This window comes from Halichoerus grypus, chromosome 5 (assembly GCF_964656455.1).
Source record: "Halichoerus grypus chromosome 5, mHalGry1.hap1.1, whole genome shotgun sequence".
In the NCBI taxonomy this organism is placed as follows: domain Eukaryota; kingdom Metazoa; phylum Chordata; class Mammalia; order Carnivora; family Phocidae; genus Halichoerus; species Halichoerus grypus.
Window position 1 is genome coordinate 137,756,964 of NC_135716.1, and position 20,886 is coordinate 137,777,849.

Consider the following 20,886-nt stretch of genomic DNA (forward strand, 5'->3'; position numbering starts at 1 on the left):
ATGGGGGAGGTATACATAAGGGAGAGAATATTAAGTAATCCCTAGGTCATTACTCATTAGATTATATCACGTAAGAGCTTGGAATAGTTCACATAAATCTCAGTGACAGTATCAAAAACTCTAGAATTTATATAATTATGATTTAATTACCATGCAATACTGTTTTCTGACTTGAATAAAAACAGGCTTCCTCTGAGAACAATGGTATAATACTGAACACTTCCTTACCTCCCACATACTTCAGTTTTCTTAAAACAAACTTTCTCGTATCAAGAATCTATACCAAGTTCTTAACATTGGCTGTCTCTTGAGTATGAGGCCCAGGCTCTATCCTAAAAGTACTCCATCAGAAGCTTATGAGTAGTGTTCAGGGCTGTTGCATTTTAAAAGTTCCATTAATGATTCTTTCTCTATCAGAAACGGGCTGTTTCTTTTTAAAAGTTCCATTAGTGATTCTGAATGTAGAATGAAGTGAGGACCATGATGTTTTATATCACACCATCTTGTGAAAAAATATAAGACATGATTTAACTGTGTGACTAATTTATTAGTTGACAGGTACTCTGGGGGTATAAAAGTGTTATTCTAATAGCATTTATATATTCTTTAGGATTGTTTTTAATGTCTTAACAAGTCATAAGGTAATTGATCATTTACCAATTTAATATACATTTAGAATGAAAATTTAACCACATTTTTGTGTGTGCACAAAGCATCATCTTTACAGATTCTATAAAGTTATGTCTACTTTAAAGGACAATTAGAATGCAACAGTTTTTACTATAAACTTCTTTTAAGTATGACAACGTGGATGGACTAAGCAGTTTCTCCTATTTGAAAAATCTCTTCACCTCCAACTCTCACAGTATTATTAAAGGTAATTACGCATGTTTATTCTCTTCTAGGTATGTGTGTGTGTGTATGTGTATATATATTATACATACACATACATTTTCTTAAAAGAACTCAGCTATAGTTACGGTAAAAAAAAAATATGCAAGTAAAAATGAGCAGTTATGTACATAGTTGTTAAGCAGTTTAAATTTTATTGACCTCCCGGTTTTTAAAAAAAGTTAATTTTAAGGTCACACCTCTAAATTTGATATACTATATACAGATCGTGCAGAGTATGACTATGAAGAGATACAAATTAGTCCATGCCCAAAAAGATTTACTAGAATACAGAATCATTTTCATAAATACATATAAAATTCTTGTGAAGATAGAAGAGGACTGGCTGTCCAGGTTTTCTGAGACACTTTTCAGAGTGATTCAAGGCACAAAATGTACACTACTGTGAATACACACATATTCCAGACTTTGTGCCTCTAAATACAGCCCATTAAAGATTTGGCTTCATGACTTATAAAACTAAATGTACTGAAATGAGATTCTGCTTTTTAGCTGAAAAACCACAGGACCTATAAACATCATATAGATAATTACTCCAAAATATGGAGATACAAATACAAGCACTTTATTTTAAAAAGCAAACACAAAAGATAGGTGTAAATTCAAAAGTGTTTAAATGCTTCCCATTTGAATAATTCAATTAAGAACCTATACAGGTTTGTTCCCAGAAGCTAATGCATCACTAGTCTCTACTATGGGAAATGAATTCTAAAAATTAACATGGTTTTCAGTAATTCAAATGTCACTATTTATATAAAAACCTAGAGAGACCAATAATATCCAATAGCTTCAAAAGATAAGCTAGACTCTTTGATGTCATCAACTTTACCAGCTTTTGTCCAGGTCTGTTTAATATATACATAAGGAAAATACTCACTCTATAATTTCTTATAAAATAGCAAATAAGGAGTAGATGTAGGAGATGTAGAAGGGGAAAGAGAATTCAAAAAGTCCTTCTCTTCTGTAACTTTCACTTCAGAATCATCAAAAAGTAACCACTTCCCCTCATACTCCTTTAAGCTTTGCACTACGTATGAAATTTTGTTCTCAAATCCACTAAAGTTAATGCCTGTTTGGTCACTGGATTCCTTGTTTGCATCAAATTCATGGGTCCCATTAGTACTGTTAGTCTCAGAATTTCTATTTTCAGCAAATGCTGTACTGGCAACTTTATCGGGATTAGATGCTTTGTTGTATAGCTCATAATCTGCTTTGCTCTTTTGTCCTCCAAGAAGTCCAATAGCTTCTACATTTTTTTTGTTCAAAACTTTACTTGGCTGTGTATTTCCACTGACTCTAATTGACACTTCTTCTTCATCATAATTTTCAACCACACCCCTTGCTTCCTCCTCATTCAATGGTTCTGGCTTACCTATTTCACACATTTGGTCGATCACAAAATTTCCCTTATCTAGTTCTAAACTATTAAGGTCGGTGACTTTAACAGAAGCAGTGTAATGCCCACTACTGATGGTGATGCCACTGTGCATCACAACCGCAAATAATCCATAGCTGTCGTTCGTTGGCTTTGTGCTCCATTCTTCTAGTGACAGTTTAAGAGGTGTCAGTAAAGGAGTGTTGATCTTGGAAAGTCCACCACCATAACAATCAAACCTTTGGAAGGAAAAAAAAAAAGGGGTTTTCTGCAATTCCACTTTACATATATTCAGTTTTACCCCCAAATGTGAAACCAAGTAGAAGTCTGAATGACCCTTAATATTTAGTGCTTATATAAACATAAAATAAAAACCAGACTCTAATTTTGTATACTTATGTATACAAAGAAAAAATACTGAAGTGCTAATATTCACCTGTTTCTGTGAAGGATATATGGCATTCTCCCTTTCATTTTCTCTACTTTCCTAATTTTGTACAATGAGAAAATCAGTTTTTAAATGCCACTTAATTTTAAAATCTTTTATATTTTAGTTAAGTAATTTTAATGTGAAGGCTTTCTCTATCAGGATTTGGGGAGCAAAGAAAATGTCCACTGAAAGAAAGCACTGTGTGTCATCTTCAGGCATAATAAAGTGTGTAGAGAACTACTGGAAAGCCCTCATGGTAATTTCAAACAATTCATTTACATGTATACATGTCACAAAGATACTTAAATTTTCAACGAGAAGAATCTCTCATTCTTCAAAGAACTAGTTTGACTCCTGGCTTACTTTGAAAATGAAATAATTCTGCCTTTTTCTCCCCTAAAAAAAAAAAATCAATGTATATAAAAATCTCTTTGCTGCTTTAATCAATTCAACTTGAAACTGTTTCTAATAAGGAATGAAGATTAAAAGATGTGGGAAGAAATCCTAGAATCTGTATTCATACCAAAAGGATTTAAATTGATGCATTTTTACAAGAAAACTGTTAAAAAGAGAACAGACTTTTCTAAGGTAATCTTTATAAATTCATTTCAGTAGTTTATATTATGCTATTACGCTATTTTACTATTACAGTATTTTGAACAAAACTTCTTATAGAGCTCATTTTTTTTTCATGTAGCTTTTATTTATAATACTCACTCCAAGCCACTAGCAGCAAAGCACTTCAAATGAATAGTTATAACTTCAGGCATTTTGTCAAACAAAAGACTTCGTTCGGCTTCAGTATAATGATGGCAATTTTCACAGAAATATTTATCTTCTCCTACAATCCTCTCCACTGAAGCAAACTGTGAAATTGCCCATCTCAGGGTCTTCATTTCTGTTTTTGGCTCTGGAGAAACTACATAAGAGAATTCTTTTCACTCACAAATTAAAAACCTCTCAGACATTTAAAATTAAACAAGGTCCATGTTCAAAATTAACATGCAATTTCAATTGACTAATCCTTCCCAAATAATAAAAACATTCCTTTGAGTTTCAGAAACTTTTAAGTTCATCCTCAACAGTATACATATCTTTTAAATATTTGTATTTGGGCAGCCAAAAAGTATTTAGGTGACAGGACGGCAAAATGAAGATAACCTACTCTGAGTGTTAAGACAGACTTTAGTTTAGCTATTAATTTCCAGTATCTGAAGAGGTAAGCCAGTCTCGTGATCACTTCCCATATCTTTCCCTACTTTTTAAACAGTGGCTCAAAGATGTAACTCTAAGACTGAGACACCCAACAGTTATTAAAGTGTTTCGTTTTCCCTTTTTCCCACTGTATACATTAAAATAAAGATGCCACAATTTTCCAAATGCTAACTATTAACAAGTGAATCTATAGGAGCAGAAAAATTTTATTATACCAGAGACTAAAAGCCAGCTCTTTTTTCTCAATAATTATGTCAAGCTACTATTAGACTGTGTTTCGTTGAAGAAAACTACTTATTCCATGGTCCACACAAAGTCCATACAAGACTCCAATTCTGCTTACTTTCAGAACTCTCCTCTACTTTGGAAAGCTCATCTTCTTGTACTGGTACACTGATGTCCTGAAAATCTTCTCTTCTTTCTGTTAAACTTTCACATTCTAAGCAACGAGTCCTTAATACCAGCTGACCTTGAAATAATTTCTCTACTAGCTCAAAACCAATTTGCTCTGCACCTAAAAAAAAAGGAAAACTTTTCAGCATAGCCCACAGAACCAATAGTTCATTTACAGTGTATCATGAGTAAAAGGTTAATTTTTACATCTAAACTTGCTTATTAGCATTAAGAGGTATCTTACTCATGACCCATAAATTCTCTGTAGAGATAGTTTTGAATATGAATTACTGTTGTCTCTAAGAAAGAAAGTCACAATTATGTCATTTTAACTCCCTTCCCAAAGACATTCCTATAGGAATAACCCCCAAATAAGTATGACACTGTTGGTAAAACCATTAACCACGTCAATACTATACATTTTGTCTGAGATCTGGACAAAACTAGGTAGAAATCCAGTTCAAGAACAGTGTACCTACTTAGTTCTCTAAAAATGTATTTCATTAAATGCAATTTCTTGAGTTTATTGTCAAGTACTGCTTTCAAAAGGTTAAAATAATTCTCCACTAAAATGTATTGAACTCCCCTTATTTATAAACCATAAATTAACATTACATTAACATCACCTTAAGATTAATGAGATTTATACACACACATCTAAGCACAGTGTTTGAAACACCACAGTTCATGTTGTGTTAAAATTTTCTCTTAAAACTTGAAGTACATTTATATTGTACATGTATCTAAGAACATTACAGTTCTGCAGCTGTTAATCCTCCTACCTATCAATCAAAGTCTAAGAATAAATTATACTGACCTTTGTTTATGGGCTTAACTTCATTAACGGGCTTAACATTATTCCCTGGAGACTCAAGTTCACAACCATTAGTTGTGTTATCATTTTCACACTTCCCCCAGTCCTCTTCAAGATCATATTCATTTTCTTTCGACTGTCCTTTGGATCCCTGGTTTGTTGTTATTTTCCCCAGACTACAGAATTTAGAAAGAATGCTGGGTTGCTTAGTTGCAGGCTTTAACCAATTTATTTTAACTCTTGATTTCTTTTGTGAGGGTCTTGCACTTTCATTTTCAGAAACATACTTGGGGATTATTTTAGAAGGAATCTCTAACGTATCACCTGTAGCTTTCCTTTTTGATCTGGTTTGTCTCTGGTTCTCTTCCAATGACTGGTGTTCCTTGGATACTTTAACTTTTTTCTTCATGTTACCAAATTCAATGTCATTTTTTCTTTTCCCATTTCCTTTTGGGAGTTTTTCTTTATAGTCTTCAGAATGCCTCAGGTTGTCCATCTCCATGCTGTTAATACCACTCATTTCCTCTTTCTGATGAGGGTTTTCTTCTACCTTAGTAGATAATTCTACCACATTTTTTACTTCTTCTTTTTTTAGGAGTTGGCATGTTTCTTGAATGTTTCCCAAAATACACTGTAATACTTCCTGTGCATCATGCTGTAGATATCCTTCATACATAGGGTTGAGTTCCCTATAAATAAAAATTTCCATTTCATCTATTCTAGTTTTAAAGATAGAATACAAAAACCCTTTCTATAGAGAAGTTGATTCCTTTAGAGATAGCATAAGTTATTTTAAAAATCTAAAAACATTTATTCAACTAATTTGAAACTTCTTACCTAAACTTGTAACTAAAAGTAAAAACAAATTTTACCTCATATTCATTATCACAAATACTTTCATCCTCTTCTAAATACCAGTAACATTAGTATATATATTTTACCATGTACCAGGTTTTATTCAAGATGCTTTTTATGTTAGATATATAACATAATTCAAACAATAATCCTATGAGGTAAGTACTGTTATTACCCTGATTTACAGATAAGGTAGCTTGCTCAAAGCTGGGATTCAAACCTGCTCTTGGCCACCATGCTACACTACACTTAGTGCTCATCAACAAACACAGAACAGTGTATTTACACCCAACATGAGGCTCAAACTCACAACCCCTAGAGTAAGAGCTGCATACTCTACCAACTGAGCCAGCCAGGTTCCCCACCCTAGGTCTATTCTTAAATAACTTTTTAAAGATTTACCCTAGAACATACTAGATAAAGCTGTTTTATATATTGAAGTTTCATTTAAGACAATACAAAGAAATCTAATCCAGCTAACTAATAGTTCTGCAAGCACATACAACAAAACTAGAATACTTGCAATTTACAGTTCTTACGCATAATATATTTTGAATAAAAACCTATAATTCCTAATCTGAAATTTCTTAGGACCAAATGTATTTGAGAAATTCAGTAATTTTCAGATCAAAAATATGGCACTTGTACTATCCCATAATTAAACATATTACTATTTCTACAGAAAAATGTATGAATATTCACATTATAAATAAAAATGAATAAAGACTATAGAAAGCCTCATACCGATTCAGATCTAATGAATTTATTAGTACCAAACTTACCAAAGAAATGTCTAATTTCCAGAGCCTCTGGGATACTAGGGACTGTAGATCTGTAGTTTCTGTTTTCTTTGCCCTTTATTCCCCCTATTTGTTCACATATCACTCTCCTCCAAAAAGAGCAATAAGTTGCTAAGCTGGAATCCTAAAATTATATTAAAGGCTATACCTGAGTGTGTTAAGCAGTCGCCTTGGCTGAGTAGCAAGTTCATCAGTGTATTTCTCTGGATTTAAGAGAAAGCTAGCCTGAAGCTGTTCAACTGAAATGATCAAGGACTGTAAGCTGCATATTAGTTCATAACTTGCCAAAGAATCTTCTTTGCAATTTCCCTGTCAAAAAAGAAACCCACAAACCATTAAATTAAGTACATTCCCCCTTTTGTCTCACTAGACAATACTAGCTTTGCTAAATTTAATTTGATTATTATAACACTAATTTTATGGAGATATACAAATAAACTAAAAAATTTTAAGAGTATTTTTTCATTACTTTCTACTTGGAAGAGAATGGTTTTCTGATTGTGTAAGTCAAAGTTTTCTTTATATTTAAATTTTAAAAGTGAGTACTGGAAAACAGATAAGTAGCAGATGGTATAATGGTATGATAAACTGACTCTGGCATATAAATGACAATGCTTACTGGTAAGCAATAAATTAGAGGGCAGGAGAAGACACTGTAAAAGTGATAATGTATTTAGCTAACCTACAAAAATGGAAAGAAAAATGCATTTCTGAAAACACAGGATACTGAGAAATTTCTCAGTTATAGTTTAACAGAGAAATAATCTGTTATCCTCCTCCCAAATCCTCTGTGTATCTATTACTTTCTCATTTCTAAGCAAGTGAATTTCCATGACTATACTTCTTATATATGTTGTTGTTTCATTTTTTACCTTATCTTTTTGATTGGTTTCATCTTTTAGGGCTTCTTTCTTCCTTGAAATAATGTTAAATAAGTGCTTCACTCCAGATTTAAAACCAGGACAAAAATATAATACCTATAAAAAGTAGGAATGTCTGAGTGTTTATCTACATTTTCTGTAGAGCACTTTTAAATGTGCATTAAAATTCTGAGATTAATATTAGATCAAAAATTGTTTTCTATTTCATCATACTAGCCCACTGTCTTCCCTCAGTGGCAGCAAAGCACTGAGGCTGGGCACATATTGCTAAGACTTATGGTTAGAAGGGTACAACATAAAGCAGAGTTCCAAAGGTTAAAATTCATGTCACCACTGCACTAGGAATCAAGCAGAAAAACTAAGGGTTTGGCATCTTCCAATTAACCAAAGTCAGTTCAATTTTGTTATTCCCATTTTATTTAACATATCACTTTCTCTCACCCCAAAGGAAGCTGGTAACATACAATTTAGAATCATTACTTTAGTCCATTCTAGTTTATTTACAATCAAAGGCAAAGACGTATGGACAATTATCCCAATAATCTGAAATTCTCAGAACACATTAAATGTGACATCATGCTTTGCCTACTAAAGCTTTATTATATAGCAAAGTCATCAATTTACCTGAAGTATACTATTAAGATAACAAGTATTGCCGAGATTATTCAGTCCCACAAATGGTAACAAGTTTTCTCTCTTCTCACAGTTTATAGGTGAGGACTGTGCTGCAGGAACAACTTGATCACTATTAAGTATAGAGCAGAGAGAGGTTTTATGAAGTGTAGTATCTTAAAGTGGAAATTATACCCCCTAAGATTTAGTCTTTTTCCAAAAGTTGTATGAACTGAAAAGCATATGGACTATATTCAGGTGACACTTGAGAAGAAGAAATCTGTACAGGTGCGAAAATTGCTACATACCCAGAATAAAAGTTTGACAAGCACTTTAAAAATATTATACACAACAAGCCTCTAAACAATTTCATCATGAAGCTGTTAATCCCATTTTAGAGCGTAGAAAATTGAACTGGTACTGTGATTAATAAACCCTACATGACATTTTTAAAAGCAGTCTCTCAATAAAAACCTGGGAATATGCTATGATGGTATCTAGGAGAGGCTGTACTACCTAAGAAATCAGGTTCTGTTAAGATTAAAAGGAAAGAGTCTATAAAGAGAATTACACAGTTGTCCTTCACTTCAAAATGAACTGTTCAAGTTTATAATTCTTTTACCTTACTTTAACAAGTAGTAGGTCCTCACAGCATTTTTATTTATTTTACAGCTGCCACTTACTACTCTAGCACCTCAAAGTGTTTTAAACATAAGATTCACATCTCCTAAACTGATTATTGGTAAATATTAGCAAATTACACGAGACCAAATCCAGTTTAGTCATACAGCAGTGCACCTATTTGTTGAATAGCAACCTAGTGTAGACTACAACTAGAACAGTATTAAAATATTCCATTTTGTTCAGATCTGAGTCACTGAAGGATTTACTTGCATCAAAGCATTTCCTATTTTTAAGTTTATCTTAAATTGGCAACATACAACAGGTTTGATAATTCATACATATTAGGTATGACTATAAAATTTAAATATCTCAAGAACTGTCAAGTCTTCTGAACCACCCAAAAGAAAAAAAAGATCACGTTATTTCTTTACCCTTTACACAGAATGTGTTATACTACGAACAAATTTGAACTGAAAAATAATTTTAGCCAATATATATTTCTCCAAGTTAATCTAATTGGCTAATAGGTTTGTCTCACTACTGTGTTTTGCCTGCATAGACTATCAAGTCAGAATGTCTGGAGATATCAAAGTTCACTGCTTCTTCACTGATACGGAATTCTTAAAATACAGAAATATACTTAAAAATAACATACATACATTTCAGATCCTCTATATTCAGAAGCCTTTTCTTCATTTTCTTGAGAATCCGTGAAATCCAAGGCTCTCTTAGTTTCCTTTTTCTGAAAAAACTTCAAGGAAAGTCTGTTTTTCTTTGATGGGCTACCTCTTGAAAGCCCATTACTTTCACTAGGTATGACACCAGGCATTTTCTCTTCAAATCCCAAGGAGTTGACAAGAATTAATTTATACAAGGATGTTGTAATCACCAATCATATCTGTTAATCGCAGAGAAAAGGTTTCATTACTTTTCAGTTATCTGCTGTAGGCAATAAAATCATTAATTTTGAAAATTTACCAAGGAATGGAATTAATTAGAACTTTGCATTTGAAAACCCAATGCTTGGCCAGTAACAGGCACTCGATGCTTATTGCTTAAATGAAGGAGCTTGCCATTTGTCTTTAACTTTCTTAACAAAAATTATCAGATACTGAACTTTCATTAGTCTGTTGGATTAAGAGCCACATCACGAAATATCCCCATTTTAGTACACCTACAGTAAAGTAGTAGTGAGTAAAAAGTTAATTTTTATTTTAACTTATTCAGAAAATATTGACTCAACAACCATCTCTAATTCTTAAGTACAAGGTGAGAAAGAGAAAGGGATGAATGGGAAGTCAGAGTACTAGAAGTGAATGAGCCTTCCAAGGTCTTTTCTAGTTATTAATATGAATACATGAAATAAAGTCTCTAAAAAGCTGCTTTAAGGTATAATTTGCACAAGTCACTATGTTGTACATCTGAAACTAATGTAAAGTTGTGTGTCAACTATAGTCCCAATTAAAGTATAATTTGCACATAAGCAAAGGCACAGATCTAGTGTTCAGTTATACCTAAAAACTTGAGTGAAAAGTAATGAAACATGCATGGTTGGGACAGTGGTGTAAAGAACTGCCGCACTTTGTGCAGTCCAAACTGTTATGCACTAAACACAATACACTACTGATTTTCCAAACACTTTTTTAAACTATAAATTTTTTTTAATGCTGCTTAGAGTAGAAAAAGTATGATTTTGACTTTTGCAACCTTTTTTCCTCTTGTTAAAACTTTTGGATGAAAAAAAACCCCGCAGTACTTGTGATAGTTATTTTATACACCCATCCTATTTTCATTAAGATATCAGGGGAAAATTATCTGACTGGAATATTAGAGCACAAAAGCTCGACAATGACTTTCAAATATAGACACATTAATAGGATGAGTAGATAATTCACTCAAACTCCGTATTTACTAATAAACATTTCACTCGGCTGCCGCTGATCTGGGAATTCGCAACACTGAACTCGGTAGTGAAACCACATTTTTGAGACTCAACTCAGAAGTAACTGGAAAGTTGACCAATTTCCCCATCCCCCTCTCCAACTCAATTTACCCTCCAAGTCACTTAATGCTACTGATGGAAAGCTATCATGAAATGATAAACCAGCCTGCGCCAATTTGTCAGGGATCTCTAAGCATTAACGATTCTTGTCAAAGGTTTTTCTTGGGAGGTAATTCTTCTAAATGATGGAAAGTGTATTCTCTAACCGGATTTAAGTACATATTAGAAAAAAATGACCGCGCAGCTGAAATAACGGATAAATCCTAAGCAATAAAGCCTTTTGGCTCCCTCAAATTACTAACATTTAACATCACTGACAATATCACATTTTTACCAGCTACCGCATCTTATGCTGCACCACTTCTTGCTCCTGGCTTTCCTTAAGTCTAAATCAAGTTTCGCAGAAAACATAATAAATCGAGCATTAAATGCTCTTGAACAAATGACACTACGAACATTCAGTCTCATTAGTTTTAAGTTCCTCCCTTTACAAGACACGACTCAATTCCGATTTTTCGGGAAAAACGTAAAACAAGGACAGCATCCACAAAGGTTTAAAACACGTGGCCTTCTAAATACTTCTAGAAAAATTCAGAGTGCGCGATAAAATTTAGCAATTCCGGACAACCTGAGTGGAAACATTTTCTCCCGACCCCGCATCACTCCAGGAACGCAAAAGTGAAAAGACGAGGCTGTGCTGCCGTCCGTGCCCGTCAGACACGGCCGGGGCCCGGCGGGAGGCTGACCGGTGGCGACCCCCGCCGCACCGCAGCTCCGGGCCCCCTCACCCGCGGAGTTGGCCTATTTATGCCCAGCCCGCACCTGCCTCCCCGAATCACTACGGCTGCAGGAGAGGCACCCTCCCCCCCCCCCCCCCACACACAGAGACACAGCGGTGCCGGGAGGGCTTGGCTGGCAGCTCGGCAAGGGCGCCGCAGCGAAGTGGTCCTGACGTCTCCCCCGCGGCGTCCCAGGGCAGTGCCCGTCGGGACCCGGCCGAACTTGCCTTGGCGCCCAGGCACCGACCCCTCCTCCCCAGGCCCTCCTTACCTGGTCATGGCCCAAAGCGAGGTCCGCGGCGGTGACGCCCCGAGTGCAGCCGGGATGGGTGTGGGTGCGACAGGTGAGACCCTGCCCGCGGCCCCCGACCCAAGGAAAAGCTGGCCGGATCGCCCTCCCCGCAGGGGAGTGACCATTCGCTCTCAAGAGCGGGAACCCGGGCTGCCGCTCGGTCCTGCGCTGCGCCGGCACCAACTACATCCCGGGAGCGGCGCCCGCCCCCGCCCGCCCCCGCCCCGGGATGGCAGGGAGCACCAGAAGTAGTCCCGCTCGCCAAAAGCCTGAACCGCTAGGGTCTTTCCCACTCCACCACCGAGGGGAACTTGGCGCGTTTTCCTCACTCTCAGGACCCCCGTGTTTTAGCCTCCGCCCGCGCCAGCACTGCGATTGGAGGTGGCGTCCTTCGAAAGTGCCGGTTCTAGTCTCCACGCTGCAGAGACGCGAAAGGCGGGAGCCGCCTCGCGACCGCCACTCGCCCCCCTGGCACGCACGGGCTCCGGAACCAGCTGGAACGGTAGTTTCCCCAAGATCCTAACGGGTTCTGCAGTTTCAAACAGCGCAGGCAGCGTCACGGGCAGCTCGCGCGGGTCCTCGCTGAGGGCGCGCGCTAGGTGCTGGAGGCCTGGCTGGCGGGCTCGAGCCTCACACCCTTTTTTTTTTTTTAACCATTCGTGCGCGCGAGTTGAGGAAAAGCGTACGGGTCGGGAGACAGGACAGGGAGAGGATGGGACGGTCTCCTTCCTCGAGAAGACGACGCTAGGTGCTCAAATCCACCAATCTGCGATAAGCAATCCCCCAAACCTTGCCCCCACCACCACCACCCAAGAGGAGCCAATCAGAAGTACCTAGACAAAAGCCAAGTGGGTGGGCGGAAGAAGGAAGTCTAGCCAATACCAAAAAGAAGAAAGGAGAACTCGACCAATCATTGCTAGATATGCAGAGTACCCTTCAGGAGAGGTCCCCTCCTTCCGCTCTCATTGGCTTTCGAGTGCGCGCTTTCGTCGCCGACTGTTAAATCTGGCTCCGCGTTTTGTGAATCCTCGACGATGGGACGCCTCCGAGGGTGCGGTTTCCGGAGTGAGGCCCTCACAGTAAGTCCCGCCCCTTTCTTGCGCACGCACTCGGGCGGGGTTACTAGGGAGACTAGTTTCGGAAAATGGCTGACGGGTTTGCTTGGTGCTTGGCTTTCTGATTGGAATTGCAGTCGCGGCCCCACGGCCAGCCAACAGAAACCAGCGCGGCTCTGGATAACAGCGAATTCTCAACCGTATACTGCAGCGCTGAGGCTTCTTCCATGGCCCTTCATGCCTCAATTTCTTCTGTTTACCCGTGTCCCTTCCCGGCCAAACAAGGAAAAGAGCATTTTAAGGCCCAGCTCTGGCCTGGGGAGCTAGAAAGGGTTTCTTCGCGAGCCCTTACTAGGGCTCAAATGCGGCGAGGCAGGCCTTACCTGGTTTGTTTCCTTTTCTTGGTATGCTTACCTTAGTGAGGTGACCTCACAAAGCAAGTGATGGAGTTAAGCAGGATAAGTTCGGTCCAAATTCATTTAATCAAGCATGATTTGGGGTGCCTACTATGGTGGCAGGCATGCATTTTTCAAGGCGTTAGGGATAGGGTGTGAATGAAATACATTTCCTGCTCCATAGGAGCTTTACATTTAGAGAGGGCAGAAGTTAAACTAAAATGATAGGAAATAATGAGTGGTAGGGAAAGGAGATAAAGAGTGGCATGTTCTAGATATGATAGTCTGGAAAGACCTCTTTGAGTTTGACATTTGAGCAGAGAGCTGAATGAAAGAGTGAAACTTGGAGGAATCTCAGGGAAGAATAATTCAGGCAAAGAGAACAGCAAATTTAAAAGTCCTCAAGCTTAATGTGCTCGGCGTTCTGGACAGAAGCAAGGAGGCGAGGGTGCTTAGAGCACATTGAGCCTAGATGTGATGATTGTGGGAAATGAGGTTAACATCAGCAGGGCTCTGATTAGGGTAAGGAAATGGAAGTCATTGGATGGTTTTGAACTGGGGAGTGACATAATTTGTAAAGTGACTGCTTGTGGTGGATAGACTGTTGACCTTCAAAAGTGCAAGCTGGAAGGTTAGCTAGGAGACTGTTCCAGATGCCCAGGAAATAAATTATTCGGCTTAGAATAAGGTGGTAGCAGTGGAAATGTTGAGAACTGGTAGGATTCAGGATATATTTTGAAGTAGAGCCAACAGGATCCACTGATGGGTTGTAACAAAAAACAGACCAAAATGACAAGGATTATTTTTCCCCCAAAGCAACTGGATAGTGGTTGGTCCTTGCTGAAATGGGAAACATTAGGGTACTAGTGGGTCTGTTGTGAGGGACTGTTGTTCTTGCACACTGTAACAGATGCCTACTTTATATACAGAGAAGTTGAGCCAACAGATAGCAAGTTTGGAGCTGGGGGGGAGGGGAAATTTGGATCAGGGGACATAAATTTAGGAGTCACCAAATGGTATTTAAGACCACAAGACTGGAAGAAATCACCTAGAGTGGAAATCTTTATCCTAAAAACTCTGCAGGGCATTGATGACCTCTTCTCTTGCCAAGCCAAGAATCCTAAATCCAGATAACTGCCTCTTAATTTACTCACTCCCCTTAGAATCAATACCCTTTCCAAATACTCATTTTGAGAGTGAGACTTTAAAGCTCCTAATCACTGAATTTTTACAAATAACAGTATGACACACACAGCGACTCTGAACTGCCTAAAGAGAAATTAATGCTATCACTTGGTAAAATAAGCTCAAAGCTAGGGTGTGAGCTACTTTCAAGGGATTAATAATTCCTATTTGGGAGCAGAAAAGAAAGCACCCCAACTCATTTTGAAGCCAGTATAATGTTGATCACCAAAATAGACAAGGACAGAACTGGAAATATAATTATAGGTCAGTCCCTTAGTTTGCCATTGTGTATCATGTACTGGAGTGTTTCATTCTCTAGTACTAGCAGAATCATTGCTACTTTCAAACTCTACCAGGACAGATAACCAATTCTAGTTTCCTATTATAATTTTCCTAATTCTAGTTCCCTTATCTTAATTGAAATCCTATTGTCTACAGCCACCATTCTTCCTCTACAATTTATAATATCAGTCAAGGTTCAGTTGAAGAGAATAGAATCCATTCCCCTGGTATAAGCACAAAGAGTATTGAATACTTGGGAGTGTTGATTAAATAGACTCTAAGATTAGTTTTTCAGGAGTGAGTCCCAAAGTCTTCACAGACCAGGCCACCAAGGGAGCAATGACTTTCTACAATCAGGAAATGAAGACTCCTGAACTATATTGCTCCTGCATATACCTAGGAACCACAACCATCAGAACGCTGCTTGTGTGGCCAGTTCCAGAACCACACTATACCCACTGTGATCTGCTCTAGTACAATACATGTCTTCAGTCCTGAATGTTAGGGCCCACAGTACTAGTGGCTAGATATTGACGCCTCTGCTAATACTGTTCCAGAAATACCAAACACCTCCACAACTGTGCTTGTCGGTAGCGACACTGGAAGCCCATGAATGTATATCAGGCTTGATGTATCTGGCAATATAATTCATGCAAAAATGTAAAAGGTCTCTGATCCTTTTGTTTTCACTCAGTTCTATGTAGGAGAAATTACAGCTGTAGTTCTTGCCAAGATATAATTTTTAAGCCCAAAGACTCTTATTTCCTAGCTTCCATGTGCTGCTCAACTACCTTACTCTTAATGACAGCTACCTCGGGGGCATCTGAAACAATGGGATTTTACAGGTTGACAGCATTCTTTAAAAAAAAAAAAAAAGTATTTGAAAGAGAGAGAGAGAGCAGAGGGAGGGGCAGAGGGAGAGAATCTTCAAGCAGACTCCCTGCTGAGCAGGGAGCCTAACGCGGGTCTCAATCTCACCACCCTGAGATCAGGACCTGAGCCAAAATCAGGAGTCGGATGCTTAACCAACTGAGCCACCCAGGCGCCCCAGGTTGACAGCATTCTTAATCCATTTTTGTCAGCCTCGTATGGCTGAACAGCAGGCATATTTCCTTCCAAGGCTTTTGTTCACAGGCAGTTTCTGTGTGCTTTGATTTAAAGGTATAGAAGGGTTTTTCAGCCCTTCCAAATTATGGAACTCTTTTTTTTTTTTTTTTTTTTAAAGATTTTATTTATTTATTCATGAGAGACAGAGAGAGAGACAGAGGCAGAGGGAGAAGCAGGCTCCCCGCGGAGCAGGGAGCCCGATGCGGGACTCGATCCCAGGACCCTGGGATCATGACCTGAGCCGAAGGCAGACGTTTAACCGACTGAGCCACCCAGGCGTCCCCAAATTATGGAACTCTTAATACACTTAGATTGTAGACAGAATTCCCCTCTTAGCAAAGCTATATACCTTTCCATCCCTACTTGCAGATTGACTAGCTCTCGCCTGAGCTAATCAAAGAACTGTGCTGAAACTGGTGAAAATTTAAAGCCAGCAAATACCAAGTTCATACATTTTTCCAATTATTTCCCTTCATGCCACAAATATCTTGCAACTGGACAACAAGGGTCTCCAGTTTTCCATGTTGCAGTATCTGAGTCTCTACCACACACTGCCCAAATGCTTCCACTAAGACAATACAACATTTATGTTAAGGCATGTTATGTGCTGTATGAATTTATAGGAATCAAATTCTGCATCAGATAGGAATAGGTTAATCTATGAGAAACAATATTTTTTTAAATGTCCTTAGCCAAGATGAACACTTATTTCTTTATCACATAAACAGAGTGGAGAGGTAGACAGTCTAGATTAGTGGTGATTCCATGACCATCAGGGACCTAATTTCCTCCATTCTCAACATGTGGCTTCTACATTATGGTCCAGATGGCTACTTAAGTTTCAGCCATCATGTCTACATTCTAATAAGCAGAAAAGAGAAAAGGAGAAAGATGATCGTGCCTCCTCCCTTGAAGGATACTTCCTATAAGTTGTACACACCATTCCTGCTTACAACCCAGGGGCCAGGACTAACTTTATTCTCAGTGCCTATATGTCCAATAAGGGATCATAATATCAAGGAAGAAGTATACAATAGATATTGGAGGACAAATATTCTCTGCTATGCTTGTACTTTCTTGACTAAATAAAAGATTTCCCCAGCTGGGGAAGCAGAAGGTTAAAAAAAAAAAGAAAAAAGAAAGAGTAAGTAGATCTTTTGGTTCTTTGCAAAAGAGAATGTGCTTGATATCTCTGTGTGCCCTAGTAGTAGATATGAAGATGCCACCCAGAACACCCTTCAAGAAAGGACTTGCTCCCAAGCTGCAGGGAATACCTCCAACTGTCAGCTCCATCAGGGTCTACTTCAGTTGCAGGGAGAAGCCTTGCCCAAGGTCATGCCCTTTCCAGGGCAGCTGATTTTGGGTGATTGCACAAGGCTGGAATAGAAAGACTCTGCCATTATGGCCCACCATGGGACATATGATTTGCAATATTCACTCCAGAGCTTCTGTGCAGGTAGTTCAAAGCTTTCTTGCACCCGTGGGGCGCCTGTGTGGCTCAGTTGGTTAAGCATCCAACTCTTGGTTTCAGCTCAGATGGTGATCTCAGAGTCGTGAGATCCAGCCCCATGTCGGGCTCCATGCTCAGTGCAGAATCTGCTTGATGTTCCCTTTCTCTCTCTCTCTCCCTCTCCCTCCCCCTCTGCCACTCCCCCTGCTCATGTTCTCTCTTTCTAAAATAAATACATCTTGAAAAAAAAACCAACTTTCTTAAACTGTACTAAAATTTGACTTCTTTCTCTGCCCAGTCCTGCTTCCTCTCCCTTCCTCCATATCTTCTATGTTCTGTCCCAGTGTCTGCTTCCCAAGAACCCTACCTGTGATAAGTGATACCAGGATTGGTTGGAGAAAGCAGGCATTAAGATGGAATTTGGGAGGGGCGCCTGGGTGGCTCAGTTGGTTAAGCGACTGCCTTCGGCTCAGGTCATGATCCTGGAGTCCTTGGATCGAGTCCCGCATCGGGCTCCCTGCTCGGCAGGGAGTCTGCTTCTCCCTCTGACCCTCCCCGCTCTCATGTGCTCTCTCTCATTCTCTCTCTCTCAAATAAATAAATAAAATCTTTAAAAAAAAAAAAAAAAAAAAAAAGATGGAATTTGGGAGATGGATTATGGACCACCTGGCTGGTAGCAGATGAAGCACAGACAGCCCCTGGCACAAGGTGATGGTCTAACTGGGGTGATCTATGAGGTGGAAGGGAACACTAGAGGTGTGACATATCAGGAATTTGAGACATATAGTAAAAGTAACAGTGATAAGGATAACAGAATTGGATGACTATTGCTAAGCTCCATTAGTTATAAAAAAAGAATGAACAGCTGAGGGTAGGTATTAGGCAATTTTAACTGTGGAGAGAAAGCCAGAGCCCCTGTTCGTTGCACACGAGAAAGCTCTCATTAGCAGCAAAGGAGTGGAGAATGACAAGCAATAAGACCAGACTTTAGAGTGGTTAAAAGATGGTTAAATGACCAAAAACGGCAGGTCTGTTGTGGCAAGGTCAGGGCCATGACTGAGAAAATCTAGCATTCCATCCAACACATGGAGGAGACAGCTGGGTGGTGCTCCTAGAGATTTTCATTCCTCAGGCTCCTCAGATGCCTGCAGTGTGGCTCTACTCACTCCTCACTCGTCTCTACCTAGAGCTCTCACTTTCCTGTGCTAGAAGACTTCGCAGAGGCTTCTAACTGGAAGGCAACACGTTCCCCTCTCCCCCAGCAGACACCACACACACACACACACACACACACACACACACACACACACACACGCCTTCTGCCGCTAGGCCTATAATTAGGGTTAAGTCAGTTGGGAGGTACTGTGTCTAGTAATGGAGGTAAAGGACTATTCCCCAAAGAAGATGTAAGACCTAGCCAGCATGTACCACCAGTAGCTTGAGGAGTAGGCATGGGACAGGATTCAGAGAGGCCTTGATCAAGGAGGTCAGACCACAAAATGGGATAGGGAAAATTCTACTGATGGTGGAGCACGCTCCCAAAATATTTAACATCCCGGCAAGGGCCCAAAGAGTTGGTGTGAACTCACTACTATGATGGCTCCTACTAAAGCATGAAAAAAAACCAGTGCTTTCACTAAAACTGAAATGCCAGAAGTGCTAGGACAGGTAGAGTAGGACAAGAAAGGATAAAAAGGTTCAAGGAAGTAGGTGTGTTAGAATGGATGTACTATCTATAGCCAGAAGGTTATGATAATTCTGTTCTGAAGGACAGCCCAAAGGACACACCATTTATCAAGGCCATAAGAAATGCATTGGTGCAAAGGGCAGGAATATCACTAAAAAGTTTAGTAGTGGCTCTCTGCAAGTCATGGCTGAAGGTAGCAGAGGCCTCCAGAACCTGACTCACTGATAGCAATGCAGATGACAGGACCCCAAAGCAGTAAAGACCAAGTGGTAGTGCTCAACTCCCAGAAGCCAGGGTATTACAAATATTATAATGTGGACCTAACCCACACATTTATGGAAATGGTTAATAAAACATGGTATCCCTAAGGGCAAAATAGGTAGGCAGCCAACAAAGGTCCTATTTAGTTTGTATCAGCAGAAAAAAAAATCAAGCCTAGCTGACCAGGAGGCTAAGATCCCTCACTCAATAAATTCACCATTCCTTAATCCATTTTCATACCTGAGCTAGTATATAGACCTGGAATCACTGACTGAAGAGGTCCTTAGGAGGAAGGTCCTTAGGAGGAAGGAATGCTACATTTCAAGTATAAATGATAATGATTTTCCTAGTTCATCATCCCCAAAGTATCTTTGGTCATTTACCTGGGTAACTACCTTGGGGAAATGCAAATACCCAGACATGTCAAGGACTGTTAGACACAGGGTCTGAATTGACATTGATATCCGGAGACCAGAAGCATCATCATGAGCCTGTTAGAGTGGGAGCACAGAGAGGCCAGTTAATAAATGGGACCATGACAAGGTCTAGCTCAGAGTGGGTCTACTGGGTCTGTGGCCCCACCCAGTCGTCATTTCCCCAGTCCCCAAATGTATAATGAGCTTCACCTATTTGGTAATTGGTACAAATCCATGGGAACCTTTGCCTGTAAAGTAAAAAGCCATCATAGTGCAGAAGGCCAAGTGGGGTTCCCTGAAATAGCTTCCCCTCCCCAGCCAAACATGGCACGGGAAGTCAAAATAATACTGTACCTCAAGAAGGGATGGCTGAAATTAGTGTCACTCTTATGAATTTAAAGGACACAAGGTACAGATTGCCATCATAACTCCATTAAACTCACCATGTGGCCTTGCAAAAAATAGATGGCCCCTGAAAGATGACAGCAGATTACTGTAAAGCTCAACCAATTAGTAGGTCTGATGGCAGCTGCTGTGCCAGATGCAGTATATTTGCTAAAGTACATTAATACGGCCTCAGGTATTTGGTGCACACCGTAGACTGAGTGAATGCATTCTTTTCTATCCCGATCATATGAAAGGATCAGAAACAGTTGGCATTCCCATGAAACAGATAAAAGTACACATTTGCAGTGTGGCCCAGGGCTATGTTCACATTCCTGTCCTATGTCATAAAATAACCTGAAGAGATCTGGACCTTCTGGATATCCTGAAGAACATCACATAATCTATGACATCAATGACCTCCTGCTGATTGGGCAGGATGAGCAAATTATGCTGTAACAATACCAGGAGAATTAAAAGACTAATAATGCACATGCGTGGTGGAGTGCCAAGGAAATGTGCAAAAGAAGGCTAAATCCTTACCTTCCATGTCAGGAAGTTGGTAGATAACGGCTGACTGAAAAGCAAGAAGCAGAAATATGAATGTGTTATTTAGATAAGTGGAGGTAAATACCAAAGAATCAGCTTAAAGTTGAAAGTAGTTGCCTTGAGGGAAGTAA

At 39.3% G+C, this 20,886-nt stretch overlaps 1 protein-coding gene and 1 long non-coding RNA gene across 3 annotated transcripts in view; one reads left to right on the forward strand and one right to left on the reverse strand.

The window, feature by feature from the left end:
* Positions 1 to 1,023: 1,023 nt before the first annotated feature.
* Positions 1,024 to 12,484, reverse strand: USP1 (ubiquitin specific peptidase 1). Of its 2 annotated transcripts, XM_036091351.2 has the most exons (9): positions 11,964 to 12,484; positions 9,571 to 9,809; positions 8,300 to 8,420; positions 7,667 to 7,771; positions 6,943 to 7,103; positions 5,143 to 5,828; positions 4,276 to 4,446; positions 3,435 to 3,636; positions 1,024 to 2,526 (listed from the first exon to the last, which is right to left on the reverse strand). In XM_036091351.2, exons 2-9 carry the CDS (start codon positions 9,738 to 9,740, stop codon positions 1,791 to 1,793), a joined length of 2,352 nt encoding a protein of 783 aa, XP_035947244.2. In that variant the 5' UTR covers positions 9,741 to 9,809; positions 11,964 to 12,484; the 3' UTR covers positions 1,024 to 1,790. The 2 variants fall into 2 exon arrangements, with proteins under 2 accessions (XP_035947244.2, XP_077929165.1); XM_078073039.1 differs by lacking the exon at positions 7,667 to 7,771.
* The window catches only part of LOC118535115 (uncharacterized), a 97,406-nt gene continuing 88,998 nt past the window's right edge, over positions 12,479 to 20,886 (forward strand). The window contains exon 1 of the long non-coding RNA XR_004917046.2: positions 12,479 to 13,063. This is a non-coding gene — a long non-coding RNA (uncharacterized LOC118535115). The remainder of the gene's footprint in view (positions 13,064 to 20,886) is intronic.

What these genes read in the sequence shown, in the direction of transcription:
- USP1 (XM_036091351.2), bottom strand. Translation starts at nt 9,740, where the DNA reads ATGCCTGGTGTCATACCTAGTGAAAGTAATGGGCTTTCAAGAGGTAGC. An exon ending in AAACCAATCAAAAAGATAAG is followed by an intron (nt 7,104 to 7,666) that starts GTAAAAAATGAA and finishes CTTTTTTGACAG; the next exon opens with GGAAATTGCAAAGAAGATTC. An exon ending in CGACTGCTTAACACACTCAG is followed by an intron (nt 5,829 to 6,942) that starts GTATAGCCTTTA and finishes TTTTATTTATAG; the next exon opens with GGAACTCAACCCTATGTATG.